Source organism: Giraffa tippelskirchi, chromosome 13, assembly GCF_054371585.1.
Source record: "Giraffa tippelskirchi isolate mGirTip1 chromosome 13, T2T-mGirTip1v1.2.pri, whole genome shotgun sequence".
Classification (NCBI taxonomy): Eukaryota; Metazoa; Chordata; class Mammalia; order Artiodactyla; family Giraffidae; genus Giraffa; species Giraffa tippelskirchi.
Window position 1 is genome coordinate 3,497,429 of NC_137287.1, and position 23,883 is coordinate 3,521,311.

Consider the following 23,883-nt stretch of genomic DNA (forward strand, 5'->3'; position numbering starts at 1 on the left):
TGGAGTGTGGGTTTACACAATTTTGTAAAGCTATTATCCTCCAATTTAAAAATATTCTGGGTTTGCTTGTCTTTGAAGTTCAAGGAGAGGAAAACAGTCTAATAGCAGTTATGCAGGCAGTGGGGCGGGAGTGGAGGGAGGTGAAGGACAAAGGCCTTTTCAGGTTTGGGGATATTTGAACTATGTGAATGTATTGTCTATTCAGAAAAAATTAAATAATAATCACTTAGCTCCACAGCTGTTGAAATTAACCTCAATTCTTCATATATTGACCCCTCCCCGCTCCTCCCACCCCCAGTCTCAGGACTAACCTGATTCCCCAATGCCTCAGGCTCTATTCTGTTCATTTGACCCGCCTGCCCTTGTCCATGGGGCAATCCAAGGTCCCCTTTCCACGTCCCATCCTCCGCATTGGTCTATCTGATGTTATTCAGCAAATTGGCACAAGGCTTGTGCTCCTGGCCAAGTGATCCTAAAGCTGTGCTCCACCATCGCTCTGACTATACGACTAGGCTCCTGGGAATTCCTGGGGACCTTAGCGGGCTGGAGAGAGTCTGGCCCGTCTGTGTCCCCAGGACCAGCTGGCGTTTATGAGCACCGACCACATGCCAGGCACTGTCATCTAGGTGCCTGGTGTGTGGAGTCACCAACCTGTCCCCATCTGCCCAAGACCTATCTGGTTCGAAAACAGTGCCACGTCCCAGGAAGCCGTAGGTCCCGTTCACATGTGCTGGCTCCTGTCCTCTTGGGTTCTCTCCTGGGGCAGATGCTATCATGATGCCCGTTTTAGAGATGGAAAAACTGAGGACCAGGATGCCCATGTGACTGCAGGAAGCCCAGTGCAAGAAGCCAGGGCTACCACCCAGCCGGGCTCTCCAGTATTTCCAGCCATCAAAAGCATAACCTGGGAAGGCCCAGACCTGCTCCCACCCCTGGCCTGAGAGGCAGGAGCCCCCAGTTCCAGCCCCACAGCAGGCGTGTCTCAGCAGATCCCAGTCCTCGCTGTCAGCACGGGACTGCTGCCCCCAGCTTTCAGTTATTCAGCATCCTCTCTATGAGCCATGGTACATGGCCAGAGAGTTGGCCCTAACTAGAGATTCTTGGGGACAGCAATGGGTTCTGAGGATGGCCATGGACAGGGTCTGAGCTCCAAGTCCTCAGGGACCTTCAGACCACCCTGAGATGAGGGATCTGCATCTCTTCTACAAAAGACGAAACAGGCTCAGAGAAGTTAAGTAACTTGCCTACAGTCACACAGCCAGGGAGACCCTGGGTTTCAAGCCTATTTGTCCTTGTTTAGTCACTAAAGTTGTATCCGACTCTTTGCGACCTCATGGACTGTAGCCTGCCAGGCTCCCCTGTCCATGGGATTCTCCAGGCAAGAATATTGGAGTGGGTTCCCAATTCCTCCTCCAGGGGATCTTGCCGACCCAGGGATCGAACCCACAGACTCGGGTTCGCCTGCATTGGCAGGGAAGCACCTATCAGGTCAGGTCAGGTCAGTCGCTCAGTCGTGTCCGACTCTTTGCGACCCCATGAATCGCAGCACGCCAGGCCTCCCTGTTGAAGCTGAAACTCCAATACTTTGGCCACTTCATGCGAAGGGTTGACTCATTGGAAAAGACCCTAATGCTGGGAAGCACCTATCAGATGACCTCAAAATGAGAAACTTGGTTTTTCAGCTCACCAGAGCTTTGTGGGAGGGGGTGCTATGGGCAGTGGCTGTCTGGGGCTCAAGGCCCTGCCAGTTAACCTACCTGACCTACAATAACGGAAGGTAACACAGAATTACCCTGGAAGATAAAATCCTCTGGAGGAGGCTCCCTGGGGGGAGGCAGCAGTGCAGACCAACCAGCCGGGAGCTAGTTCAGTGGCCTCTGCCTTTAGCCTTGAGACCTTGTGGGCAGCTTGTGGTCACGCTGGCATTCCAGGGGCTTGCCTGGCATGTGGGGAATGTCCCAGCAAAACTCTTGGCCTTTGGAGATGCTCAGAAAAGGGAAGTGCTCCTCTACTGGGTGGGGGTGGGGATGGGCATCTGTAAGAAATAACCCCTCCTGGGTACCAGGCTCAGAGTCCAGTGCAGTGGGACCTGGGGGTGGGTACAGAGTGGGAGGTGTGCTGGCCCCTGGAGCTGGAGACCCGGGTTGCCCCCCTTAGGGCTGTGCTTCCTGAGTCCTAGCACATCTCTTACCTGCTCCAGAAAAGGGCTCACTACTCACTCTATAGCGAAGAACAGGGATGTCTGGCGCGCTGCAGCCTATGGGGTCTCAAAGACTTGGACACGACCGAGTGATTGAACAGCAACTCGTTCTATGCCTGTGAACCTCACCAGAACCTGTGACCTCTGCAGCCTAGGGATGGGAACGCCATCACTACCCCGGAGACCGATTTGGGCCAGTGGGACTGGGTGCCTGGACCCCCGGGGAGGGAGGGTGCCTTTCCAAGCAGTGTTCTGCAGGGGACGCTTCGGGGAACCACAGACCCCGCTTTGGAGGCTGCACAGCCTGGGTTGGGTGAGTTGGGGTCGGCAGACCCCTTTCCAACTGCTGGCCGGCGCCCACCCTTCCGCCCACAGGCACTTGAAAGGTCCCCTCTGCTCCTTCAAGGCTCTGCGCTAAGTCCACCTCCTCTAGGAGCCTCCGGAGCGCTCCGCTAGTACTGATGAGCTCCGTGGTTTCCGAGGTCTCTAATCCACAGCCTCAAATCTGACTCGGGCCTTCCTGCCGACTGGGCTTGGGGTTGGCGGGGAGGCCTCCGAGGGGTCTCCTGCTCTGAGCGAGCCCTCAGGCTGCGGCGCCGCGAGGGTGGGGCTTTGGTATTGGGGGTAAGGGGGCGGTGGCCCCAAGTGGGGGAGACTGCAGAGGCCGGCGGTGCAGAAGGAGGGGCCGCTGCGAGCGCAGCCTCCGCCCGCGCCCCTCCGGGCGCCCGGCGCCACTCGGCTCGCTGGCTCGGCCCGCGCGCCCCCAGCTCGGCGAGCCCCGGGGCGGGGCGGGGCGGGGGCGGGGCCTGGTGGCGCTGACGTCACCCTGCCTATAAAGGGGCTCGGGCGCCGCGAGCCGGCTTTGTAAAGCTGCTGCTAAGGGTGTGCGCAGGGCTGCGGTCGCCGCCGAACAAAGGAGCAGGGCGCAGCCGCCGGGACCCGCCACCGACCGCCCGGGCCGCGCCGGCCCGCCGCCAGCTGCCACCATGACCGCCAACGGCACGGCCGAGGCCCTGCAGATCCAGTTCGGGCTCATCAACTGCAGCAACAAGTACCTGACGGCCGAGACGTTCGGGTTCAAGGTGAACGCCTCGGCCAGCAGCCTGAAGAAGAAGCAGATCTGGACGCTGGAGCAGCCGCCCGACGAGGCGGGCAGCGCCGCCGTGTGCCTCCGCAGCCACCTGGGCCGCTACCTGGCGGCCGACAAGGACGGCAACGTGACCTGCGAGCACGAGGCGCCCAGCGCCGACTGCCGCTTTCTCATCGTGGCGCACGACGACGGCCGCTGGTCGCTGCAGTCCGAGGCGCACCGGCGCTACTTCGGCGGCACCGAGGACCGCCTGTCGTGCTTCGCTCAGACCGTGTCGCCGACCGAGAAGTGGAGCGTGCACATCGCTATGCACCCGCAGGTCAACATCTACAGCCTGGCCCGCAAGCGCTACGCGCACCTGGGCGCGCGGCCGGCCGACGAGATCTCGGTGGACCGCGACGTGCCCTGGGGCGTCGACTCGCTCATCACGCTGGCCTTCCAGGACCAGCGCTACAGCTTGCAGACGGCCGACCACCGCTTCCTGCGCCACGACGGGCGCCTGGTGGCGCACCCTGAGCCCGCCACCGGCTACACGTTGGAGTTCCGCTCCGGCAAGGTGGCCTTCCGCGACTGCGAGGGCCGCTACCTGGCGCCGTCGGGGCCCAGCGGCACGCTCAAGGCGGGCAAGGCCACCAAGGTGGGCAAGGACGAGCTCTTCGCCCTGGAGCAGAGCTGCGCCCAGGTCGTGCTGCAGGCGGCCAACGAGAGGAACGTGTCCACGCGCCAGGGTGAGTGGGGACGCCGTCCCTCGCCTCTTCCGGGCCTTGCACAAAGCGCACCCCACCCCACCCCCGTCCCCACGGCCCCCCGCCCTTCCTCGCCCGCGGCAATCTCGAGCGACGCCCGGTGCGCCCCCGCTGGGCGCGCAGGCCACCCCACCCGGCCGCGGGGCGTGCGCTCCGACCCCGAGGAAGGGGCGAGGGGTGGGGCTTTGCCCATCCTTGGGGGCCGTGGCGCGGCCCCCACTCCGCCTTGGGGTTGGGGCTCCCTAGGCCGCGCTTAGGCCCCGCCTCGGGTCCCAGCCTCGCACCCCCTGCCCAATCTGGGTCTTCCCGACTCGTGCGGATCTCTGGGCTCCGTGGGCCCAGCCCTTGGGGAGGGGATGCCCCTCGCCTGGTGCCTCGTGCCCTTCCCCCCGTTAGCGGGTCTTCAGTTCCAGGGCGGAGCGAGGGGTCGCCACCGGCGCAGGGCGCGCCCGCGCTTCCTAAGGGCCGCCTTTCGCGGGCGGGATGGGGGGCGGGTGCCTTTGGTCTCGGCAGGGTGCGTGTCCACCTCCCCTGAGTCTGGGCCTCTCTCCACCCCGTCTGCTGGGAGGGGTTGGCCTCTGCTGGAGGGGGGCGCCCCGAGTGTCTGCCCTTCCCCCCAGCCCCTCCTCCCGCGTCCGCCCCGCGCTCGAGGCCGCGGCCTTTGTGAGCAGGGGGCGGGCTCCTCGACAGGGCCCTCCCTCGCCCCCTTTGTCCTGCTCGGTCTCTGCGGATGAGAAAACCAGATGAGGCTGGGCGGGGAGGGAGTCGGCTTTCTGCGGGTCCCCCCCTGCTGGGAACCCCCCGCGCCGCATTCCCCACCCCCAGGCCGGGTGCTCCGTTCGAAGCCGCCCCAGGAGGCGGCCTCCCTGCTCGAGCCCAGGTCCAGGACGGCGTGGCGGGGATGGCGGCCCGCCAGGCACCCCGCCCTGCGGCTCCTGGCCGGTGCGCTCTCCTTCGCTGGTGCCCGGAGAGCGGTCTCAGCGTGAGCCGGGAGACCCCAGCCAGGCACCTTCGGAAAGCCCCCTCCCACCTCGAGTAAACCCACCCCCTAAGACTCCAGCCTGGAACAGCTGGCTGCAACTCGACGCGTCCTTTCCCGGGGACCCCCGCTGGCCTGGCCATTTCCTACCGGCCTGCGCGCCAGAATGAGCCCCCACTTTCCCGTCTCAGATTCTCCCCCAGGCGGCTTCTCTTCCTTCTGGCGCCCTGGCCCCTCCTTTGGTCAAAAAGTCAGTCTGTTCCTTCCCTCGGGGGGAATCTCTAGATGTCTTGCTCCCCCCAGGCAGGAAGTTGGACCCGGGCCTCTGGAGATAGCTGGGTGGGAACCCCAAGCAATGGGCCCCCTTCCTTCTGATGACCACCCTCCTGACTGCACTCTGCCCAGAAGGTTGCAGCCCCATGGCGGCTCCCACCCGAGGTTGCAGGCTGCAGACTGAAGTGGGCCAAGCTTCTTCCATCCTGCAGATAGGCGGGTTTAGGCCCAGAGAGGAGAAGCTCTGTGCCCAAGGTCACACAGCAAGTATGCAGCAGGTAGAACTGGGTTTGGGTCCAGAAAGGGCACTAATCTGGACCCCCTGATGCCTCCTCCCAGCCTCTGGGGACCACAGGGCCTCCCCTATCCCGTCTCACACAGCACTCGGAGGGGCAGGACTCCATGTACTCCGCAAACGCTGAACCCCTAGCGAGTGAGGCATGCTGAGGCCTGAGTGGTGAGTAACTGGGCATGTCCTGGAGCCTTCCCTGCTGGGTGCTGTGTCCTCATTGGGACGTGAGCCACATCTTGGGCAACAGAGGTGTCTGGGACTCCAGGAGGTCCATGAGGGCCCCAGGTTAGATGGGTCCTTTTCTGGGGAGAACATTTGACCTGACCTGAGGATGAACAGAAGGTGGGATGTATCAGGTGTGGGGGACAGTGTTGCGGTTACAGAGCACAGCTTGTGCAAAGGCCCCGAGGCAGAGAGGAGCAGAAAGCCCAGTGCTGGCCAAGAAGCAGCTTGTGAGGTTGGTCCACGGGACTGGATCAGCCACCAGGGCTGCAGGACCCGGAGTGGGTGCTCATCAATGAAGGATGCTCCGTGCTTGCCAGCTGCGTCCTGCCCCTTCCCTGGGAAAGATGTGGCAGGAGCCCCCCGGGGTCAGGAAGGGGCAGAGAGGGCCTGGGGTATTTTTGGCTGGTACCGGGCAGTGAGCCTGGACAGACACCCTCTGCTTTGAGTGAGGCTCACCGTGGGTGTCATGCTGTGATTCAGGCCGATGGGGCAGGAGGAGCCGCGGAAATTGCAGCAGCAGGGGAGCTGCGGGCTCATCTGTGTGTTTAAAGAGGAGGGAGCTTTGGGGGTCAAGATTGGGGCTGCCTTGGCCTCAGGTTTTGGGGTCCGTTCTGACGTCGGGTCTCCCTGGCGGGATGGAGGGTGACGGGGGCCCGGGGCCTCGCGGGGTTGGGGGGCGTGCCTGCAGAGGCCATTTTGGACAGGCCTGCGTGGCAGGGAGGCGGGGGCGGCTCCTCCAGACACATGTTGGGGCGGCTCCTCCAGACACATGTTGGGAAACGCCGGCCAGGAAGGAGGAGCCTCCTGGGTTTTGCTAGCGGGGGATGTGAGTCATCCCAGCAGCTAGGGCCCGGTGCGGGTGGGGTGCTTCCTGCTGAAGCTGCAAACTGCTCTCCGGCCTCAGTCTCCCCATCTGTCAAGGGCTCCACCTGGGCATGTTCTTTTTGGCCAGACCGTATTTCTGGGAGGAGGTCATCGCAGCCACCGTTAGAGGCAGGGTCAGCCACCAGGGCGTGGGGGTCCTGAGAGCTGCTGTGACAAGGCAGATGCCACATGTCCACCCCAGGTCCTGGGAAGTGGGGTCGCCAAATGAGCTGTATTCATGCTCCTTTGGCACCTCCCTGCTCTGGGCTCCGCTTCTCTGGCGGCTCAGATGGTAAGATATCCGCCTGTAGTGCAGAAGACCTGGGTTTGATCCCTGTGTCAGGAAGATCCCCTGGAGAAGGGCATAGCTCCCCACTCCGGTATTCTTGCCTAAAGAATCCCATGGACAGAGGAGCCTGGTGGGCTACAGTCCATGGGGGGTTGCAAAGAGTTGGACATGATTGAGCAACTAACACCTACACACACTGCCCTGGGCTCCAGCCAGACCCTGGGCAGAGCCTCACCACAGTTCCCACCTGATCTCATAGCCCCTTTGTCTCTGGCCAGCTGTGCCCTGGGGACTCCGTGCTCAGGAAGTGCCCAGCCCCAGCCGCTAGAAGGTAAGGCTGGCTGGCTGAGGAAGGGCTGGATGAGCCGGACTTTGCAGGGTGTGTACAAGTTCTCTTGATAAGGCAGGTCATGTTGGCCCCAGAGAACAGCTCATATAAGAATGGAGTAGGGATTTCAGGTGGTCAGGTAGTGGCAAGAGTTGACAGCAAGGAGGTGAGGCCACAGAAGTTTCTGGGTTCCCTCCCTTAAACTGAATGGGGGTAGTGGAGAGCGCCTGATTTTCAACCAGCTAGGGGATTTGGGGACTGCTAAGGCTGAGGGGGGATGAGACCATGGAGTGTGCTGCAGGCAGGGCTGTGCAGGATGGCCCCGGGGCTAGAGACTGGGAAAGCCATGATGGGTGGGGGGCGGGGCCTGGCGTCTCCGGGGTGGGGGATGTGCCCGTGGGCCCTGGTGAGCCTCTGCATCCCTCTCCTTACTTCCCGGGGCTCCAATGGGCCTGTGACTCAGGCTTTCTGTGCTGCTGTTGATGAAAAGAAAAATCCCAAAGAAAACCCTGTTCCCATAGTAACTCAGCTCTAATTAGAGACTCCCAAGGCCAAGTGGGGCCTTTCCCGTCGGGGCAGGGCCTTGGAGCCAGGAGGGGTCCCCCTGTATGGAGTGGACACTCCCCCTATCCCCTCCTGTTGGGAGCAGAAGACCCCGTGTCTACTTGGCATCGGGCCCCTCCATGCTTTCAATCTCCTGGCAGAACGGAGAGACACCAAGCCCAACTGACAGAGAGGGAAACTGAGGCTGGGGGGTGTGGTGCTCACGCAAGGCGCCTGGCCCCCGCTTTGAGTACCTTGCTCGCTGGCCTAGGCCTGTTGATCACACCAGTTCCAGGACTGGATGCAGCCAGGCTGGACGGGGTCTGAGTGGCTGAGCAAACGGCGGTGGTCGTGTGGCCCCGGGCAGGGACCCACTGCTGCAGAGTCTTGCTTTGTCCCTCACCTCCCCCCAGTGGTGGGAGGGGAGTTGCTGGGAGGAGCAGGGGCGCAGAGCTGGCTGAGCGCTCAGGACCTGAAGTCTGGAGAAGGGCCCCCTGGGCGTGTCTGGCCCTAGCCTGGTGCCCACCCTGTGTCCCTGCAGGGCCGTGTACCAGCAGGTAGGCTGGCAAGCGTGGGAGGGCTGACTGCCATTCACGGCCTTCCCCTGCCCCCTGCCCTTCTCCCTGGGGAGCACCCCCTTGCCTTTTCTGCTGTTGAGGTGTGCCTGGTGGGGCTTCTCCCCTGTTCTTTCCTTGGTATCAGCCGGCCTCTCATGCGTGGGGCGTGTGGTGCCCCGTGGCGTGGCAGGTGGGGTGGGGCAGGCTGGCTGGACGGGTCTGAGCCAGGAGGGACCCCAGGTCTGAGCCAGGAGGGATCCCAGCCCCGCGTGCTGGGTGTGGCCCCAGGACGGCCCACCTCTTGGGGACTGGGAATGCTAGCAGGCCCAGCCTTTGCTGCTCTGCAGGGGTGTTGTGGTGGATGGCGGGTAGACAGCTGATCCCTGACACTGGGGCTCAGGGGATCCCGGGGAGCTGGGGGGTCGAGCCCAGGTGTGGTGAGGGTCTGTTCAGGGTGAGCCGTGGAGGCTGTGGCCACCAGTCCAGAGAGGAGAGGGAGGGTTGGGGGACAGGGCTTGGCAGGAGGCCTGAGTTTGCCCCCTTCTCCTCCTGAGAGCCCAGGACCCCCAGCTTTCTCTCTGGGTGACCTTGGGCAGGGGCACTATTTCTCTGTCCCCCTCTCTCTTGTGAGGCAGGGTGGCGCTGATGTGGGACACGTGGTGGGCGCAGGGCTGACACATGTCAGGCCCTCTGGGTGGTGCCTAGAGAACCAAGAAGAGGTCCTGGGTGGGGGGCAGGGCACCCAGCCCCCAGGCTTTGCCACCCACCAGCCTCATCTCATCTGAAGGGGCACCTGCCACCGGCCCCAGCTTCATAAAGGCCTTGAGGCCCACCTCACCCGATACTGAGGCTGTTAGACCCACGGTGCTTGGGGACGTTAACTTGTGGTTGTGACCAAAGGTCGTATTTCAGGTTTTAGCTGGAGGAGTCCACACGGGTGTGCAAAAGCGATGGGGCTGCAGCTTGTGGGAACAAAACCCCGAAGCCACCCCCTTTGCAGACGATTTCAGGATGTGGACACGTGTGAAGGTGTTAGGCAGGTCATGTGCAAATCGCAATCTGCCACCTGCATGCACTTTAAGGTCAAGAAAACGGGTGTGTGAATGCAGGGGAAATGGTTCGGAGGCTGTGGTCGCCCAGCGTTCACAGAGGCTCTCCGGGGGTGCGGTGGGCATGGGGGTGTGTGTGTGACTTTGCTTTTAGAGGAGTTTTTTAGATTTCCTGAAAGGAACGTGTGCAATTGCTCTTTGAACTTTTACACGTACACAGAAGCAGGAGGGAACAATGAACCACCGCATAGCAATCCCCCTGCTGCCATATTCTGCCATACCAGCTCCCTGGGCCTCCATTCATTGTTTTTGGTGGTACTTCCTGCAGATCCCTAACATCTGGGCATTTCTTTTTTGCCTGTGTCTCTAGAAACAGCAAGGCATTCTCTTACATACTGACAACATGATTCGCAGTAATTAACCCTTCCCCTCTAACCCCAGGCCACATTCAGATTCTCCCGGTCGGCTCTACAGTATCTTCTTGCATCTGGTTTGTTGCAGAGTTTTTCGTCTGTGATCAGAGAGAGGGATGTGTAAGCGGACCTGGCCGGCTTTGGTCCTTGACTGGTCCTGCCCAGGGTCCTGGGTTCTCCCTCTGAGGTGGAGGCTGAGGGGTCTGAGCTATGCGGTGGGTTCTCAGTAGCCCCCCCGCCCCCCACTGTACTGGTGTGAGGGCAGGGCTGAGGGTCAGCCAGAACTGGAGGGTGTGGGGGTCCCTGGTCCTAGCTGGAGGCTCTCCCCGCAGGTATGGACCTGTCAGCCAATCAGGACGAAGAGACCGACCAAGAGACCTTCCAACTGGAGATCGACCGCGACACCAAAAAATGCGCCTTCCGCACGCACTCGGGCAAGTACTGGACGCTGACGACCACCGGGGGCGTGCAGTCCACCGCCTCCACCAAGTGAGTGCCCGCTGCGCGCGCTCGCCCAGACCGGCCCTTCCTGGCGGGGCCACCTCTCCTGACCCCGTCCCTCCACCCTGCCCCAGGGACGCCAGATGCTACTTTGACATCGAGTGGCGTGATCGGAGGATTGTTCTGCGTGCGTGCAATGGCAAGTTCGTGACGGCCAAGAAGAACGGCCAGCTGGCGGCCTCCGTGGAGACGGCAGGTAGCCACCTTGGGCATACCTCAAGCCCCAGTTCCCTGGGGGCGGGGTCTCACTATGCCATGGTCACTTACCAACCCCACCCGAAGCCCACCCTGTGCCGGGCATCCTCCCAGACTGCCCCCATCCCGCCTCCCCCAGGGCTGGCCTGCTGTGTGACCTCAGGCTTCTGCTGTCCCTCTCTGAACCACACCCTGGGCATCGCACCCCCCGCCCCGACCCCCGCGAGGCTCACTGCCTTTCCCACCTCCTGGGACAGGGGACTCAGAGCTCTTCCTCATGAAGCTGATCAACCGGCCCATCATCGTGTTCCGCGGGGAGCACGGCTTCATCGGCTGCCGCAAGGTCACAGGCACTCTGGACGCCAACCGCTCCAACTATGATGTCTTCCAGCTGGAGTTCCGAGATGGCGCCTACAACATCAAAGGCAGGTTCCCCTGTGGGCAGGGCTGGGCGGGGCCCCCGGGTCCGGGGGAGGGGCCAGTGTTGGGCACAGGGGGCACCTCCGCGCCCCACTTGACGCTCTGACATGGCTTGGGCCGTTCCAGGCCCCACGTGGCCACCAGGAGCTCAAGCTGGGGGGAGCCCCTTCCTTCCACTCTCGTGGTTACAGGAGGGAGAGCACAGCAGACAGAGCTAGGGAGCGAGACAGGATTCTCGGAAGGGTCGGCAGGGGCGCCGTCACACACTTGAGCTGTGGGTGGGAGGCGGCCGGGAGGGGCTCCATGCATCCAGGCGGGTGGACAGAACAGACCCCAGCCCCACTCTGGGAGCCGTGATTGGAGGGCGGGGCCTGACAGGTCCCCCCGACTCCCTTCCAGACTCCACGGGCAAGTACTGGATGGTGGGCAGTGACTGGTCTGTGACCAGCAGCAGCGACGCCCCCGTGGACTTCTTCCTGGAGTTCTGCGACTACAACAAGGTGGCCATCAAGGCGGGCGGGCACTACCTGAAGGGGGACCATGCGGGGGTCCTGAAGGCCTGCGCCGACACCATTGACCCCACCACGCTGTGGGAGTACTAGGCCCCGCGCCCGCCGCCCCCTCCCTGCCCAGACCCCCCCGCCCCCCGCTAACTCTCTTCTCCAGGGGGGCTCCGCTGCGGGTGGCGAGCCCCTTGCCTTTCAAACTGGAAACCCAGAGGAAATGGTGCCCTCACCGGTCGTCCCCCCGGCCCCCCCCCGCCCCGGGCAGGTGGGTGCTCTGAGCCGGCCCTCGGAGGGCTGTCCCGGCCCTCTGCCCTCTCCTCCGCGCCCTGGGCGGGGCTGGAACTTCTCTCTCCTGACCTCAGACGACTCTGAGCCTTATTTCCCCAAAGAGGCCGAGGAGGAGCAGGCGTGCTGGGAGGCCCTCCCGAGCCCCCGCCCCCCGGAATGGTGGGGTGCGTAACTGGAATCTCCTGTCCCCTCCTGAGCCTCCTCCCACCCCGCCCCCAGGAGCCACGCTCTTGCCTCAGGCCTGTCGGTGGCCCCCCTTGCGTCAGGACAGGTGGGGCCTGGCTCCTACCCCTGCACACCCTGCTGTGGCCTGGGGACCCTGCCCGTCTGTCTTTGCTTTTCCTCTGGCCTGACTGGAAGCAGAAAATGACCAAATCAGTATTTTTTTTTTTTAATGAAATGTTATTGCTGGAGGAGCCCCAGGCAAGCCTGGTTGTAGCCATGAGTGGTCTTCAGGGGGTCTTGAGACGGCCTCTCCGGGCCTTACCGCCCTCTCCTCCCACTAGTGGTGGGGCAGGCCGGGCGCCTCCCGAAATCCAAACTCGCCCACCTTCCCAGGGGCTTTCTCCCGCCCCGCCCTCCCGAGTGCCCGCCCCAGGCCTGGGTCGCACCTGGTGGTGCTGGGCCCCTCACCGCCTCAGCCAGGGCCCCTGGGCTCGGTGCTCCCCCTCTGACCGGCGGAACGAAGCTGGGCGTGGCCCTCAGCCGGGAGCCCCCTGGAAGCCCCGCCCCCCCCCGCCCCTGGCTCCCAGCCCCACCCCTGCCGGCTCCCCCCCTTCCGGTTAGTGTCCACCATGCATCTCACTCTGGGTGTCTTGGTCTTTTATTTTTTGTAAGTGTCATTTGTATAACTCTAAATGCCCATGATAGTAGCTTCAGACTGGAAAGAGCAAAATAAAATAACGCAAGTCTGCAGCCCTGAGGCTGTGTGTGTGTGTGCGTGTGTGCGCGCGTGCGTGCGTGCGTGCGTGCGCTGGGATGAAGGCAGTCGGGAGGGGTGGGCCCCGGAACCCAACTCTTGCACTTTTAGGGGTTAGAAGTCAAGCCCACACAAACCAGCACACCTGGGCAGGTGTGCCTTGATTACAGCGTGGAGGCCTGGGTCGCCCCCTTTCCATACTGAAGAGGCCTCCTGTGCGTCCATCCACACCCCCAGACCGCAGGCTGGCACAGAGGTGGGGACTGGCCCTGAGAGGAGTCAGCTGGGTGGACTAGGCTTGCGGTCCAGGGTGGGTGCCTGGGTCAGAAGACGCCCGCGCCCAGCTTGCGGAGGGACAGAGCTACTTCTCTGTCTGGCAGATAGCCCAGGAAGTTTCCAGCCTTGAGGGGTCACCTGGGTCCCGAGTCCACCCTGCCCTTCTTGGTCCCTGGCAGACCACGTGGCCAGCCCTGTGGGGACCTCCAGAGAGACAGGCGCTGGGCGGGCCCTCCTTAGCAGTCCGTCTTGTTACCCAGAGCCTGCCTCTTCCCATCTTACAGAGGGGCAGACTGAGGCTCAGAGCAGCAAGGCGCAGCCTTGAGGGTGGAATGGGGTGCCCCACTGGTGTCCAACAGGCAGGCGGCGACTGAAGACGGACTTGGGCCTGCGTCCGTCTCGCGGGGACAGAGGGGGCCTGAGCGGTCAGCGGAAGCGCTGATTGGCTGCCGATGACGAAACTGGGATGCCTGCGCTGTGATTGGTGGTCCCTGGGGGCGGGAGTCTCGAGATTGACAAGGACAGATGGCGGCCACAAAGGGATGGTGAGCTCCCAGCGGGGTCCTGGCGACCAACCCCCACCACCGTTCAAGCCAGGCTGGAAGCCAGAGAAGTCTCTGACTTGCAAGGAGCAGATGAGGATTCCGGAGCCAAGCTCTTACAGACCACTGGGGCGGGGGTCCCCAGTTGGGCAGTGGAGCGAGGTGGAGGTGTTCCCCGCGGTGCCCGGGGAGGGGGCTGCCCAGAGGCGGAATGACCTGTCCTGGAGCGATTCCAGGGACCCCTGCCCGCATCCTCTGAGCCAGGCCCAGGGGCTGATTCTAAATTCCACGCATTCTGCAAAAATGAGCACCGGCTGCGCGCGCGTTCCAGGGGCTGTTCCCTGCCCCCCATCTTCTCCGCAAACGAGGTGCAAAGTCTGGTGGGGGAGGCGATCACACCTAGGGAGGAGGGGGACCTAACCCAGTACCTGGGACGGGAAGAGCGGCCAGGCCAGGGAACCGCGCAAGCAAAGGTCGGGTGGGAGGAACCAGGGCAGGAGTTAGGGCCAGGGCCTGGCTGGGTCCCGAGGAGGAGTGGATCTGCTCGAGTGAGGCCGTTGTCTCCAGGCCCCGTGGAGGCAATAGGATGCTATGGGAAGGAGGCAGACACTCCCGTGGCGCACAGGAGCAAAGTGGGGACCTCCAGATTCACTCCTGCGCACCCGGGCTCCCTGGGCTCCCTATGTCTTGATCGGAAGGTGTTGGCCCCTCCCTCCCAACCCCCCTCGCGCCTCCGCCCCCCATCAGAACTGGCTCTGGGGCCCCACGTCAGATTCCAGGGCAAAGGATGCAGTTCTTTCTTCAACCAGAAGCACGTTTGCCTCCTCAGCAATTTCCAGTTCACAGGTCCCCGATCACAGGGCCCTGCACACACAGGCACACGGGCTTGTGCACACGAGTGGGTGTGTGCACACAGGAACACATGCAGGCACATACAAGAGCCCAGTGCAGACAACACAGGTGCACACAGACACAGAATGCACACCCAACACAGACCAGCCCCCACTCAGCCCACAGTTTGCCACCCTCTGTCCCTGGGGACGCCTTGCCCCGGGGGTTCTCCCAGACCCTGACTGGCAGCTCCTCCCACTTCCAGCTGGGTGGGGAGCCAGCAGGACCCCACAGTTCTGAGGGTGGGTCCCCCCAAGGCTGCTGTGGAGGACGAGCAGGAGTCCAGCCTCCCATTGCTCAGATGGGGAAACGGAGGCCTAGAGGGTGCCCAGCGAGTCTGGGCAGGTGCAGCTGGTGCTCCAAGCTACTCCACTGGAGTTGATTGTGAGCCCAAAAGAAGAACATGCAGCTGAACTTGTAAGGAAGGAAAAAGCAAGGAGAGGTGAGCTTTCTTCCCTTCTGTGAGTCTTCCCTGGCAGGGGCAGGACTGCCCAAGGCTGGGTGGGGCAGCTGGGGGGCAGCTGCGGTCCCCAAGAGGCAGCCCGGCCACAAAAAACTGGGACTTTTTTTTCACATCCTTTTGGGGTGGGACTTCCAGCCCCGCTGGGGGCTCCAGCCCCGGGAAGACGCAGGTGGGTCCTTCAGAGCTTCCCAGGGGCATCTCCACAGGACACTTCAAGCCCAGTCCCCCTGCACTCCCCAGCGCAGCCTCTTCCCCTGTTCATCTCTGGGGAGACCTCGTTGGTGGACACCCCAGACCTAGCTGGGCCCCTCTTCTTCCAGGGACACAGTGGCTTCAGCCAGGATTGGGGAGGGGGCTAAAACTCACACTGAAGTGTAAGGGGGCGGACACTACAAAGAGACCCCCATCCCTCTGGGCTCCCTGGGGCCCCTCTGGGCTCAGTTTCCCTCCTTCCGGGGATGGGACAGCAAGACTGACGGAGGAGGGGCTCTGAGACCCCTGGGGCAGCAAGAGGAGAAGGGGACAGATGGGGGCTCCCGGCAGAAGGAGGCCCAGAGAAGGGGCCCGGCCTGCCCACAGGGGTGAGGCGGGGCTGAGCAATTGGCCTGAAGCCCCAGCCCATTCGTGTGGGCCCCTGAGCTTAACCAAGAGGAGGCTGATCCTCCCTGAGGTGTGAATAATTAAGACCAAAGCTGCAGGAGGTGGGGGAGAGGACCCTGCACTCCTCTCCCTGCCCCCACCCCCACCAAACAGGGATGACCTCCAGAAGGGGAGGGAGACACACCTGCCAGGAACCTGGGACTGGGCAGGCTGCTCTGAAAGAGCTTTGATCCCTATCACAATTGTTGCTTTAAGAATTAAGAGGAGCCAGCAAGCAAGGGAATCTGGTTCGTTTGTTCTCACTTCCCCTTGCTGCAGCAGTGGCCCCAGTAAAGAAAGCCTTGCCTGAAAAAAAAGAATTAAGAGAATAGGAGGCTTTCCTGGTGGTCCAGTGGCCAAGACTCTGCACTCCCAGTACAGGGGGCCCGGTTTCAACCCTTGGTCAGAGAACTAGATTCCCCATGCCACGAGTTAAGAGTTTGCATGCCGTGCTAATAGATCCTGAACGCCGAAATGAAGATTGAAGTTCCCACACGCTGAACGAAGACCCCATGCAGCCAAAGAAATAAATACTAAAAAAAAAAAACCCAAAACTTTAAAAAATGTGTGGCATGTATGTGTATGTACACACACATACATGCAATGGAATACTGCTCAGTCATAAAAAGGAATGAAATTTTGCCTTTTATGACAACATGGGTGGATCTAGAGGGTATGTTGCTAAGTGAAGTAAGTCAAAGACAAAGATTGTAGTAACAAGACAAGAACAGACTCACAGACACAGGAACAAACAGGCGGTGGCCAGAATGGAGGACTTGGGGGGGATGAGCGAGTGAAATCGGTGAAGGGGACTTAGAGGTACAGACAGCCGGTTACAAAATGAATAATAGTTCACCACGATGCAATGCACGACATAGGGGGTATAAATACTGTAACAGCTCTGTAAGGTGGGGGACACATGGTAACTAGACTTATCCTGGTAGCAACTGTAACATACAGTACATCTCTGTGTAACACACACTATGTATATGTGTAGCGTATACTAGGTTGTGCAGGTGAAACCAACATAACAGTGTGAGTCGGTGATGCTTCAGTAAAGAACCGACAAACCTAACATGTATGTCCAGGCACTGCAAGTCATGTGCTCAGTTCCCCCAGAGACAAATGGATACAAGCGTTCAGGCCAAAGTGGCTTCTTTGGGAGGTGACCCCAGGATGGGGAGAGGAGGGGACGAGAAGGAAGGCAAAGCAGCACCGTGGGCACTGGGCTCCGAACCCCGCTGGGCGGCTCCGGAGACCAGGGCGAGCACTGCAGACAGAGCCGTCCCTGATGAGCACCTCCCCATCGTGGCGGGCTGCCTTCCAGAGCTGAGGTTCACAGGCAGCGCCCCTGTGACGGGGGAGCCGAGGGGATGTGTTATGCCCTTATTATCATGACACCCACTGTATTTATTTTATTCCAATTAATTAACTAAATAACTTTTAATCGTGGTAAAATACATGAGCATAAAGGGGGCTTTCCTGGTGGCTCAGGGGTCAAGAATCTGCTTGCCAATGCAGGAGACGTAGGTTCAATCACTGGGTTGGGAAGATCTCCTGGAGAAGGAAATGGCAACCCACTTCAGTATCCTTGCCTAGCAAATCCTGTGGACGGAGGAGCCCAGGGGCTACAGTCCATGGGGTCGCCAACGAGTCGGACACGAGTTAGCAACCAAACAACACCACCAGCCTAAAATCTACCATCTTAACCGTTCCCAGTGGTTCAGTAGTGCTACCTTTATCCACATTGTTGGGCCATCATCAAATCACCACCATCATCTCCAGAACTCTCTCCACCTTGTGAAACGGATGCTCTGTCCCGGTTGAACACTGACTCCCTGTCTCCCAGCTCCTGGCCCCCACCCTTATACGGTCTGTCTCCATGAAAGTGATACTCGGGACCTCATCCAAGTGGAGTCCTACAGGGCGCATCCTTTTGTGGTGACCTTGTTTCACTTAGCATAATGGTCCCAAGGTTCACCCATGCGGTAGCAAGTGCCGCAATTTATTTTTTAAGGCTGAACACTGGGACTTCCCTGGTGGTCCAATGGTTAAGAATTTGCTTTGTAATGCAAGGGACACAGTTTCAATCCCTGGTCCAGGAATATCCCACATGCTGCGGGGCAACTAAGCCCGTGTACCTTAACTAAAGAGTAGCCCCTACTTGCTCCAACTGGAGAAAAGCCCAGCCCGAGCAGCAATGAAGACTCAGCACAGCCAAAAAAAAAAAAGACTGAATCCTGTTCGGTTGTATTGATATGCCACATCCGTCAATGGGCGTTTTGGTGGCTTCCGTTTATTGGCTATTGTGAGTAATGCTGCTGTGAACATAAGCAAGTGTACAAGACCCTGCTTTCCATGCTTTTGGGTATAGACCCGGAAGTGGACCTGCTGGGTCATGTGGCCATTCCAATTTTAAGGTTCTGAGGAACTGCCATAATGTTTTCCATAGCGGCTGCACCATTTTCACTCCCAGCAGGGGTGTACGAGGGTTGTGTTTTAGTTTCTGACCCACAGAGCATCAGATGTGTCCACTGCTCCCTCCTCCCCTTGCTGCCACCTAACAGATGCCGTTTGCCTTATCTGCGCAGACAGACCTCCCTCTGTCCTGTCGTGTAGCCCTGCCACATCCCGTCTTATCTACCTCGGCCCCTGCTCACCGACCTTCACATCCTATCTTACACGTCATGACTGGCACGGACGCTGCTGAATGGAACAACGGTGGCAGGAGCCTGTTTACAAGTCCCTGGGGTAGATCCCTGGAAGGATAATTCCTGGGTCACTTGACATTCTGATCGATGCGGTCTGATGGCCTCCCCCAAAGACCTTCCCCAAAGCCCCTGCCCAGCAGAGGATGAGTTTTCTTTACACCCTCCCCAACCTGGATGGAATCGCTCTTGAAGCTTCCGGCCAAGCCAAGAGATGAGGAGCAGGGTGCAGTGCCTTGGGGAGTCTGTGCTCCCTGGGAGCACAGGGGTCTGCCCTGGGGTCTCCTGCCTGCTGGGTTTCCTTCTTCCCCGAAGCACCACGGGCCGATTTGAGGGGTGTAAATAAAAGCCTCCCGCACCTCCCAGGGCTCCAGATGACGTCTCATCAAAGCGCTGGTAACCAGGGAGGCCCTGGGTCCCTGCGGCTCCCAAGGTGCCCGTGGGGGCTCAGAAGTGGCTGGGGCACGGCCAGTCCCCCCACTCACCTGGCCCAAGGGTGAGGCCCCCTCCTCACAAAGGCCGTCGTCCCTGAGGCTGTAGGGTGGGCCCCCTCTGGCCCTCTCCTCTTTTCTCTTGTGTTTCCGTTGCTGTCTTCAAGTTCAGTAACATATTTTTTGACCCCCTGCAGCATCTAATCTGTCATGAATTTCACCCGAGGTATTTTTAAAAATATAAAACATTGCATAGTTTCATCTTTATTAATTTTTAAAATTAATCCGTTTTGGCTGTGCCGGGTCTTCGTTGACCCCGTGCGGGCTTTACTCTAGTTGAGGCGAGAGGGGGCTATTCTTTGCCGCAGAGCTCAGGCTTCTCCTTGCGGTGGCTTCTCTTGTTGCGGAGCTCAGGCTCCAGGGCGCGGGCCCAGCAGCTGTGGCTCACGGGCTTAACTGCTCCATGGCCTGTGGGATCTCCCCCGACCAGGGATCAAACCTGTGTCTCTTGGCTCTCCTGCACTGGCGGGTGGGTCTGCCACTTTCTTTACCACGAGCGCCACCTGGGAAGCCCTTCCTTCCTTTATGACCAAATACCATCCTGAGGTCTGGATAGACCCCATTTTGTTTGTCCCTTCATCAGACGGTGGACATTTGATTTGGATGGTTTCCACTTTTTAGCTGTTTAGCTGTTTATGAATAATGAGAAATTATCGTTGTATGAAACACATTCTAGGCAAACATCTCCGTAGACTTATAACTCCAGCTCTTGATACCTGGGCCATTAGGACACCTGTGAAACCCCAACCCATTAGGGCGAGGAGGGCGTTTCAGGCTACCCAGCCAGCCTCTCACCCACCCCTGCCCCGGAGCTCACAGATGGGGAAACTGACACTCCAGCTGGCAGGTGATTTGCCCTTTCCAGTTCAAAGAACACTCACTCACAAACCAGTCGATCCTAAAGGAAATCAACCCTGAATATTCACTGGAGGGACTGACGCTGAAGCTGAGGCTCCAATACTTTGACCATCTGATTTGAAGAACCGATTCACTGGAAAAGATCCTGATGCTGGGAAAGATTGAGGGCAGGAGAAGGGAGTGGCAGAGGATGAGATGGCTGGATGGCATCACCGATTCAATAGACATGAGTCTGAGTGAACTCTGGGACATGGTGAAGGACAGGGAAGCCTGGAAGTGGAGCCTGGCAGGGGAGCCTGGCGTGCTGCAGTCCGTGGGGTCACAGAGTTGGACATGACTTGGCGACTGAACAACAGCCACAAAGATCAATGAAGGTAAAAAAAAAAAAAAAAAGATCAATGAAGGTGAGCTTTGTGTGGCTCCTGTGGGTCAGAGTGTGCCTTCACACACACAGTCTCATTGGGTGCCCGACCTCCCCCTTCTGAGGTGGCTCTTTTTATCCTCATTTCACAGATTTCTTCTTCCAGCAGTTATTTCCTGAACACTCCAGACTGTGAACTGGTGCTGGAGATGGTGAGCTGGGCAGAACGGTGCTCCTAGAATCTCAGGGAGGCACGAGCTACGGAAAATCTTCCGAAGGTAGGGTATGAATCCAAGACGGCCAGCGCCTCAGGAGAAGAGAGGTCTATGTCTCAGAGGCAGGAAACGGCAGAGCTGGGTAGGAACGCCCAGCTTCGAGGTCGCCCTGGGCTTCCTTTTTGGCCTTACTCCCCATCAGGAGGGAGAGGAAGGAGATGTCTGTGGGGGCGGTGTGGGCGCCCCGAGGGCTGAGGCTGGGAGCAGGCTGGGCCCCCAGGGGGCCTGGGACAGGGCAGCCGGGCAGGCCTCCAGCAGGTCACAGAGAACTGCCTCTGCCCGCAGAGCGTCCTTCCCTTGAGCTGCGGGCACGTCTCCACCTTCCAGACACACTGACCCTCCTAACTGTTGCTTGTCCACCCGTGAGGTCCAGCTGCCTTTGAAGATAAGGGCGGGGACACCTGGTGAAGGCGCGTTTCAGAGCCCTAACTGGGCTGTGCTAGTGGTCACTCCGCTTGTGCTCCAATTTGTATTTTCTATTTGTTTTTACATCATGTGTGTTTTGGGTAATTTGGGATCGCTCAGTTGCGTTCGACTCTTTGCAACCCCATGGATTACAGAGCCCATGGAATTCTCCAGGCCAGGATACTGGAGTAGGTAGGCGTTCCCTTCTCCAGGGGATCTTCCCAACCCAGGGATTGAACCCAGGTCTCCCTCATTGCGGGCGGATTCTTTACCAGCTGAGCCACAAGGAAGCCAGTATTTTGGGTACGTGGCCTTAAACTTGGTAGAAAGGAGGAAAAAGGGAGAGACAGAGAGAGAAACCGAGTAACAGAGAGGACAGTCACTCGAGAAGGCTGCAGCCACTGTGCCCCAAGAGGCGCCTCTTCCAGCTGAAAGGGGAGCTGCGCACAGTGGGGGCAGGGACAAGGCTTGTTTTGGGGTGCGTGGGCCGAGGTGGTTGATGAGCACTGAACCTTGGAGAGCCCTTGACAGCCCCCGCCCGCCGTGCCGGGGGAAGCGGGGGCCACCTCGGGGCTGCCGTCTCAGCCAAGCCGCAGGCGGGCTCAGAGCTGTGAGCTGTCCGCGGGCCGGCAGCGCGGACGGGGTGAGACCTGCCGCGGCGGTTTCCAGCCGCTGTGCTCATCGGTTCGTTCGCTGCTCGGGGCGGTTTCCTGTGGCTGCAGCGGCAGGGGCAGCTGCTCCTGGGGTGGGAGGAGCTCGGCTGGGCCCTGCTGGGGGGCTTGCAGGGAAGGAGGAGGGACAGCTCCCAGGAACCAGAGGCCTGAGACGGGGCTCGGCCCAGAGCTCCTCTCCTTTCCCCTCCTCCCCCGTCGCCGCTCCCTGATTTCTTCCGGCTTCCAGGCTGCCCTCCGCTGCCTTGTAAGCGAGCCCCGCTGGTCCCCAGCCTCAGGCTTTCTGGACCCGTCTGCAGGAGAGCCTCCTGGACAACGCTGGGTGCTGGGCGGCACACCTCCCCCAGGCCTTCACTTGCCCTGGACGCCCCCAGGATCCCCCAGTTACCCCCACCCCGCACCCCAACCCCCGCCCCAGGTCCCTTAGGACCCTCTTCCCTCCTCCCTCACGTGCTACGGCCTCCACTAGTCCCCAAGCTCTGTAGGCCCAACACTGATGCGCGGATTGAAAATACAGAGCCCCTGTAGACCGACCCCCTGCTCCCGTGATGAAGAGGAGGGGTGAGCCTGGGCCTTTCTGTGGCCTCTTGCCTGGAGGCTCCTCCACGTCACCTCCCCAGCCCCTGGCAGCTCCTGCTGTGTCCGCTGTTCCCATGGTCTGGTATTTTAGTGGCATGTCTTTTTGTCACCCGTGCTGGGGAGCCTGAGAGCCCAAGACCACCCAGTTGGGTGGCACCTTCCTGAAGCCCAGGGCAGGCCAGTCCCACTTTAGTGGCATGTGCACAGGTGCCCACTGGGTGCAGGGCCCAGGGCATGGTCTCCATGCCACAATGGTTTTAACTGGCACCTTCTAAGGCCAAGTCCAGCCCGGCCCAGCCCAGCCCAGCCAGGGATCAATCTTTGCCAAAAATGTGCTGATCCTGACCAAGGGGGATGACACAGATGGGGTTTAGACATGACCATTACCCACCAGGGGTCACGGAACAGAAGGCCAGCCAGCTGGGCACGACCAGCCTCCAGGAGAGAGACTTTAGTAAGTCCAAAGAGAACAAGAACAGAACCTGTAGCAAGAGGTTATAAAAGAGGGAGCTAATTAAAAGCCACCTTCAGGAAGCCCTTGCTCGTACCTGTTCCTGCTCCTGGTAGACAGAAAATCCGCACATCTGGTTTACTAGTTTTCTGAACTACATCATGTATATCATAGGAAAAAACACACTGGAAGGAAACGCATCAAAACCAACACAATACTGCGTATCAACTAGACTTCAATACCTAACCCCACCGCCCACCCCCTGCCCCAACCTTGACTCACAGCTCTGCTGCTACTGTGACATCAAAGGGAGTGTCCACTGAGGTGGTGTGTGTGGTGCAGGACATGGAAAACACCCAGATTTTCCTTAATGGGGGAATGGCTGGATCACTTGTGGCAAATCCATACACAGAAATACCACGGAAAGCATAAAAGGCACAGGTTAGAGCTATCTGGACCCACAGACCTGGAGGGGACACAATGATGGCAAAGAGAAAGTGAATTGCAGCCAAAGGTATGAAACCACTTTTGTGATGACAGAGGCTGGCAGCACTGATAAGCAGGTGCCTGTGGAGGCGTGCTGGAGGGTGAGGGGGTGAAGAGGGAGGAATGTGACTCTGGTTACCTGGAGGATGGGAAAGAGACAACTGCGGATTGGGAGAGAAAGCATGACATATCTACCGATGGGAACTGTAGAGCAGTCTAGGACATTGCTGCAAACATGTAAATATGGAACATGTACAGGAACGAGAACTAGATGGCATAAGTGAAGTTTAAAAAGACACCAATTTAAAAGCTGGGAATGCAAATTAAGTTTTGTTTAGCATTTACTTCAGTACGCCTTTTTCAGACATGCAAAAAAAAAGACGTCATTCAGTAAAAAGTTGTGAATGCAGACGAGGATAGCGTGGTCTATCGACACTCTGAACTGGATTTGAGCCCAAGCGTGCAGTGTCCGCCCAAGACCCAGTGGCCTCCAGGCCTGGCAGGCGTGGCAAGCTAAGGAAGGGGCCGTACCCGTGGCTCCTCTGTCTTATCAAGACGGGCCTCCTCTCTTGAGTGAGGTTTCTCCCTTCTGCATCCACCTCCCAGGCCGAGTCAGCGGCCTGCCTGCAGAGACCTGGAAGATGGACTGACCACGCTTTGTCAAATGCTATTCTGTGCTGAAAAAACAATCATTGACTAGCCCGGTGGTCCAGTGGCTAAGGCGCCACGCTTGGTCCCAATGTAGGAGGCCTGGGTCCAGCCCCCGGTCAGGGAACAAGAATCCACATGCCACAACTGAGCCCCGGGGCAGCCAAATACATAGTAAAACTGGACAAAAGTACCCCGTGCCCCACCTGACCGGGGTTAGTGTGATGGGTCGCCAGACCTCCTTCCTGGGCAGGCCCACCCCTCAGGGTTGCTCTGGAATCAGATCCTGCAGCTCTTGGGCGGCCTCCCGACCTCCGCTCTGGGAGAACAGTTAGGTGAGGCATTATCCGTCCTAGGAACCTAGGAATCTGCGGGCTTTCTGTCCGAGCAGCCCTGTAACCGTGGGGGGTCGTGGGGGCCTGCCTGATCCTGCCGTGCGCGGAGAAAGGAAACCAGAGAGCA

The 23,883-nt window shown here is 59.8% G+C and overlaps 1 protein-coding gene across 1 annotated transcript; it reads left to right on the top strand.

Annotated features, from left to right (window-relative positions):
* The first annotated feature begins 3,064 nt into the window (after nucleotides 1-3,064).
* FSCN1 (fascin actin-bundling protein 1) lies at nucleotides 3,065-12,680 on the top strand. The gene is made up of 5 exons (XM_081552758.1): nucleotides 3,065-4,018; nucleotides 10,181-10,337; nucleotides 10,424-10,545; nucleotides 10,802-10,969; nucleotides 11,364-12,680. Exons 1-5 carry the CDS (start codon nucleotides 3,187-3,189, stop codon nucleotides 11,564-11,566), a joined length of 1,482 nt encoding a protein of 493 aa, XP_081408884.1. The 5' UTR covers nucleotides 3,065-3,186; the 3' UTR covers nucleotides 11,567-12,680.
* Nucleotides 12,681-23,883: the final 11,203 nt, after the last annotated feature.

Coding starts and splice junctions, on each gene's coding strand:
- FSCN1 (XM_081552758.1), top strand. CDS start 3,187: ATGACCGCCAACGGCACGGCCGAGGCCCTGCAGATCCAGTTCGGGCTC. Junction 10,338..10,423: donor CAGTCCACCGCCTCCACCAA/GTGAGTGCCCGC, acceptor ACCCTGCCCCAG/GGACGCCAGATGCTACTTTG. Junction 10,546..10,801: donor GGCCTCCGTGGAGACGGCAG/GTAGCCACCTTG, acceptor CTCCTGGGACAG/GGGACTCAGAGCTCTTCCTC.